Source organism: Sapajus apella, unplaced genomic scaffold (assembly GCF_009761245.1).
Source record: "Sapajus apella isolate SASKATOON/1434 unplaced genomic scaffold, GSC_monkey_1.0 scaffold77, whole genome shotgun sequence".
In the NCBI taxonomy this organism is placed as follows: domain Eukaryota; kingdom Metazoa; phylum Chordata; class Mammalia; order Primates; family Cebidae; genus Sapajus; species Sapajus apella.
In genome coordinates, this window is record NW_022437017.1 from 6,658,326 (window position 1) to 6,664,433 (window position 6,108).

Below are 6,108 nucleotides of genomic sequence, written 5' to 3' on the forward strand. Positions count from 1 at the left end.
AAAAAAAACCAGCCAGCCTTGACTTCCCATTACACACTCTATGCCACCATGCAAGGAAGGGCTTGACAGCTGAGCACGTCTGCAGGAAGGGCCGCTAGACCAAGAATGGCAGGGTTCTGAGGTCTGGGGACGCCTCCAGGGCCGGGAGCCTTTCCAGCTCTCAACTCTGAGGCTCCACGGGGCGTCCTGTGCAGAAAAGGCCATGGGAAACAGTGCCCACCGCCCAGATCCTGGCCAAGGAGCGGGGCCTCTTTGCCAGTCAGCTGCGAATCCCCAAAGTTTCCAGATCCCTGGCTGTCATAAGGATGTTTCCCCGGGTGGCCTGGTGTGCCAGCACCCGTCAGGGCCTCTTGGGACACGGAGGAGCTTCCCCTCTGATGCCATGTGTGCATGTGTGTGCTTTTTTTTCTCTTTTTTTGAGACGGAGTCTTGCTCTGTCGCCCAGGCTGGAGGGCAATGGCGCGATCTCGGCTCACTACAACCCCCACCTCCCGCGTTAAAGCAGTTTTCCTGCCTCAGCCTCACAAGTAGCTGGGAGTACAGGTGTCTGGCTGTAGTGGGTTTTTTTTTTTTTTTTGAGATGGAGTCTCACACTGTCACCAGGGCTGGAATGCAGTGATGCGATCTCGGCTCATTGTGACATCCACCTCCCAGGTTCATGCGATTCTCATGCCTCAGCCTCCCAGTAGCTGGGATTACAGGCGCACACCACCACACCCAGCTAATTTTTTGTATTTTTAGTAGGGACAGGGTTTCACCATATTGGCCAGACTGGTCTGGAACTTTTGACCTTGTGATCTGCCTGCCTTGGCCTCCCAAAGTGCTGGGATTACAGGCGTGAGCCACTTGCACCCAGGAGGTTTTTTTTCAGTAGATAAGGGGTTTCATCGTATTGGCCAGGCTTGTCTTGAACTCCTGACCTTGTGATCCACCCGCCTTAACCTCCCAAAGTGCTGAGATTACAGGCGTTAGCCATCACACCCAGCCTTTTTTTTTTTGAGACTGGATCTTGCTCTAGCACCCAGGCTGGAATGCAGTGGTGCGATCTCAGCTCACTGCAACCTCTACCTCCTGGGTGCAAGCCATCCTCCCAGATAGCTGGGGACCACAGGTGCATGCCACCCTGACCAGCTATAATTTTTTACTTGTTAAATTTTATTTCTGAGTTGCCCAGGCTGGAGAGTGCAGTGGCACAATCTCGGCTCACAGCAACCTCCACTTTCCAGGTTCAGGTGATTCTCCTGCCTCAGCCTTCCAAGTAGCTGGGATTACAGGTGCCCACCACTATGCCTGGCTAATCTGTGTACTTTTTAGTAGAGATGGAGTTTCACTGGCTGGGCGCGGTGGCTCAAGCCTGTAATCCCAGCACTTTGGGAGGCTGAGGCGGGTGGATCACGAGGTCAAGAGATCGAGACCATCCTGGTCAACATGGTGAAACCCCGTCTCTACTAAAAATACAAAAATCAGCTGGGCGTGGTGGCGCGTGCCTGTAATCCCAGCTACTCAGGAGGCTGAGGCAGGAGAATTGCCTGAACCCAGGAGGCGGAGGTTGCGGTGAGCCGAGATCGCGCCATTGCACTCCAGCCTGGGTAACCTGAGTGAAACTCCGTCTCAAAAAAAAAAAAAAAAAAAAGAGATGGAGTTTCACCATGTTGACCAAGCTGGTCTGGAACTTCTGACCTTCAGTGATCTGCCCACCTTGGCTTTCCAAAGTGCTGGGATTACAGGTGTGAGCCACCACTCCCAGCCATATATATATATATATTTTTTTTTTTAGAGATAGGGTCTCGCTATGTTGCCCAGGCTGATCTTGAACTCCTTGGCTCAAGTGATTCTCCTGCCTCAGCCTCCCAAAGCATTAGGTTTACTGGAATGAACCACTGTGCCCAGCTTGGTGTATGCTTTTATTTAAATTGTTCCATAGCTCTGTGTGGTTTGTTTCCTTTAATTACATCTCAAATTTACAAGAGTCCAGACAGGCTGGCCAGCCCAGCAGGGACCCAGACAGTTATGTGCATTGATGTCTCAGCGGCCCAGGATTCCACTGGGGGCTTCATGAGAAAATCAGAATGCGCAGACGCCCTTGAAGAACTGTCTCAGTCTGAGATAAACAGAGAAGGTTGCCTTGGAAGCTTGGGGCAGAGGTAGGAACAGCTGGCTCTCTGGCCAAAGCGTTTGGCCTTTCCGCAGAAGCAGGAAACCAAACCACAGGAAGGCTGCTCCAAGTCTGGGCTCAGAATTTCCTATCAATGAGTGCAGCAGGCCAGGGAGAGGCGAAAGGGAGTAGAGAGGACTGTGGTAAAAGGGAGGGGGGCGGCCGCCGCACAGCTTCACCAGGGGTCAGTGCAGGCTCAGGCAGGTTTGCAAGAGAATCTCCAAATCCAGACGGGTGTGTGCGATCTCCTTGTTTTAAATGCTGGCAAATTCCAAATGTCTGAAATACTGGATGGAGCCAGCTACACCTACCTTCTCACTGAGTAAGGTCCACGGGCCCCTTTCGCAACCTCTGCCTTCCACAGGCAAGCTTCTGCAAAGCAGTCATGGGACCTCGTTTCCCCTCCCCGACAGGCACCCAAAATAACCTTCTCGACCTGGGGCAGCATTTTGCAACCTTCGAGAACCCATGCCCCCTTCTGACAAACAAAAATGGCAAATAGACTCCCCCACACCCCGCCTCCATGTCCCGAGCTGAAATCACCACATCTTGTAGGTGGTACCAGAAGCCAAGATGGGCCGAGCTTTGCTTTCTTGGGTCTGGCTTATAAAAGCAACATGGCTGGCTGGCTAGTTGCTGATTCTCCAGACATGAAATCACGATTTTACAATGTGCACACTTGCAGAGGCCGAGGTAGGTAGATCGCTTGAGCCCAGGAGTTTGAGACCACCCGGGGCAACGTAACTGTTGTCTCTGCAACAGGTAGAAAAATGAGCCGGGTGTGGTGGTGCACACCTGTGGTCCCAGCTTCTTGGGGCAGAGGTGGAAGGATCACTTGAGCTCAGGAGTTCGAGCCTGCAGCGAGCCAAGATCGCACCCCTGCACTCCAGCCTGGGCGAGACAGCGAGACTGTCTCAAAACAATAAATAAATAAAATGTGCACACATCTTAGGTGGGTTCCCCCTCACCCCTGGGTAGGGGGCATCCTCTGCCCCCTCCCACGTGGCAGCCCCTGGATTGGAGCAGTTTCCCCTCCCCACCCAGGGCAGAGGTCTCTGGCCTCATCAAGGCATCCTGGCTGAACATGCCAGCATTTGCTAGCACTTTTTGAGATGGAGTTTGGCTCTTGTCTCTCAGGCTGGAGTGCAATGGTGTGATATCGGCTCACTGCAACCTTTGCCTCCTGGGTTCAGCGATGTTTCTGCCTCAGCCTCCCGAGTAGCTGGGATTACAGGCGCCTACCACCATACCCGGCTAATGTTTGTATTTTTAGTAGAGACAAGGTTTCTCCATGTTTGTCAGCCTGGTCTCGAACTGCCAACCTCAGGTGACCCACCCGCCTTGGCCTCCCAAAGTGCTGGGATTATAGGCATGACCTACCGTACGTGGCCCAATTCCCCGCCTCCTTTTTTCTTTTGTGCTGTGACTCAGATCCAATCCCCCTTGTTTAAGGACACCAGTCAGTGAATTGGGGTGGCCCTACTCCAAGATGTTGTCATCTGAACTCATCCCAGACATAGTGACCCTCTTTCCAAATCAGACCATCTTCTGAGGTCCCGGGGTTAGGACGTGAATTTATGGATTCTAGGGGACCACGGCTTGCCCCCTAACACGCCTTCCCCCAGTTCGCCACGTGAACTCCCAGTCCGTGGGCGAGGGATGAAAACCCCAGGCAATGTCATCAAGTGGGAAGCAGCAGCTTTTGGCTTATATCAAGTGACCCCTGGGTGGGCACCGCCCAGGAAATACAAGCAGAAGTGGAAGGCGGGCCCTGCGAGGCAGTGGTCCGCAGAGTAGGGCCACGAATTCCTCTCCCCATTGGGCGGGGGCCAGGAGGAGAGGTGACATCAGCGTTTGAAACTGCTGCTACAGATGGCTCCGCGTCTTCTCAAAGGGGACAGGTCACCCGCCTGTCTAGGGGAGTCTGGCCGGAATCCGACTGGGAGAAAAGAGGTGGGGAAAAAATCCACAAAGCCCACCTGCACCCCACGCCCCGCAGAGGAGCCCCAGCAGGCGTGAGGGGCGCGGTCGGGCGGTCCCTGGGGGGCTCAGAGGCTGCCCTCGTCCAGCATCTTGCCCAGGCCCTCGCAGATCCTGCGCAGGTGGGAGCGGTAGGGCTCGGCGGGGCCGTACAGCGCGGCCAGGAAGTCGCAGTCGGCCAGGTGGCCGAAGACGTGGTTGATGCGGCTGTGGGACTTGGCGGTGAGGTGCGGGCCCACAGCCTGGTGCAGCAGGTCACGGCACTCAAGCAGCCCGGCGGCCAGCACGCGCCGGTCGAAGGTGAAGTCCACCTGGTGGAAGCTGACGGCCGTCATGGCCAGGCAGCGTGCCCGGTGGCGGAAGCGCCGCAGCAGCGCCAGTTCCTCCCCACCCAGCTGGTCCCCACGCAGCAGCAGCCCCAGCTTCAGGGCCACCTTCACCAGGTTCTTGAGCATCTTCTGGGCCTCTTTGCGGCTGCGCGTGAACTCCTTGGTGGCTCGGTACAACTCATCCAGAACCTCGCTGCTGGTGTCATCTACCAGCACAGCCACCACTGCCTTGGACGCCATCTTACTCAGGAGCTTCTTCTGCGCCTGCAGCGCCAGGCTCTTGGTGCTGAAGCTGTCCATGGCCTGTGGGAGACAGACTGGCCATCAGTTTCACAGGCTGCGACACTCACACGGAAGAGGCGAGGACACCACAGACCACAGGGGGCCTACGGAATTCGTTTCTTAATGCAAGTGTCGGCCGGGCGTGGTGGCTCACACCTGTGATCCCAGCACTTTGGGAGGCCGAGGGGGGCGGATCATGAGGTCAGGAGATCGAGACCAGCCTGGCCAACATGGTGAAACCCCGTCTCTACTAAAAATGCAAAAATTAGCTGGGTGTGGTGGCACGTGGCTATAATCCCAGCTACTCAAGAGGCTGAGGCAAAAGAATCACTTGAACCTGGGAGGCAGAGGTTGCAGTGAGCTGAGACCGTGCCACTGCACTCCAGCCTGGGCAAAAAGAGCAAGACTCCGTCTCAAAAGACAAGCAAAAAAGAGTTATGCTGGACTCGGTGGTTCATGCCTGTAATCCCAGTGCTCTGGGAGGTTGAGGCAGGGGGATTGCTTGAGCCCAGGAATTCGAGACCAGCCTGGGCAACATAGCAAGACCCTATCTCTACAAAAAAGTCAAAAATTTTTTTTTTTATTATTATGGACAGGGAAGGCCCTTTTGAACTGTGCTATCTGTAGGGCCTGACGCCAGCCCTCAAACCCCCCATACCTCGCTATGAGTTGGGAAGGAGCTCAAGGTGATTATTATGGGGGGTCCCGTTCCACCCCCACTAGGTCCAGCTCAACACTCCCCCCTCACCCCCCGGCCCTGTGAGGTGGTGTTCCGAGTGAGCCCCGGACCCCGGGCTGTTCAGGGTGGCAGAGCCCCATTACTATGGCAGTGTCTCCAGCCCCGCTGCCCGCAGAGGGTTTACAATAGACATGCCCAAGGCCTTCCACCCCGAATGAGCCAGGGGGTGATGGGTTCCCAGGGGGACATTTGTGGGGTTTCTGGGAATGGATGGCTCCAGTGATTCCTCTAACAGGGAAACACTGACCTGGACAGCCCCTGTCTAGGCTGGGGCGGGGAGATGGCCCAGGTGAGAGGCTGGCCAGCTCTCGGGGCACAGAGACTGGCCTCTGACTGCAGAGCCATCCCCCTATCCCTGTCTGCCCCACCCTGCAGCCTGCCCCATTTCCCCAGCCCTGGAGCCTCCCCCTCCATCCACCTCCTTCCTGCACTCCGGAATTCTTCCTAAATCTTAGAGTAGGGCATAGCCCTTCCCTGCTGGGAACCAACTGACACCTCCCCAAAGCTCCTAGGACCAAGCCTCACATCTCACTTGGAGCCCTGACTCTTCCCTGTGGACCCCTAATACCCTAAGGCCCTGTCTCCTCCTTGGTGCACTCCTATAAATCCCCCAAAGCCCTGGC

General features: G+C 55.8%; 1 protein-coding gene across 3 annotated transcripts in view; it reads right to left on the reverse strand.

The window, feature by feature from the left end:
• TNFAIP8L1 (TNF alpha induced protein 8 like 1) overlaps positions 1-6,108 on the reverse strand; it is a 24,387-nt gene that overhangs the window by 7,306 nt on the left and 10,973 nt on the right. For 2 of the 3 annotated variants that reach the window (XM_032252190.1, XM_032252191.1), the window contains exon 2: positions 3,510-4,767. In XM_032252190.1, the coding sequence (XP_032108081.1) occupies positions 4,204-4,764 (561 nt within the window). In that variant the 5' untranslated portion in view covers positions 4,765-4,767 and the 3' untranslated portion in view covers positions 3,510-4,203. Of the gene's footprint in view, positions 1-3,509; positions 4,768-6,108 lie in introns of those variants that run through there. The other variant, XR_004260951.1, reaches the window with a different exon arrangement.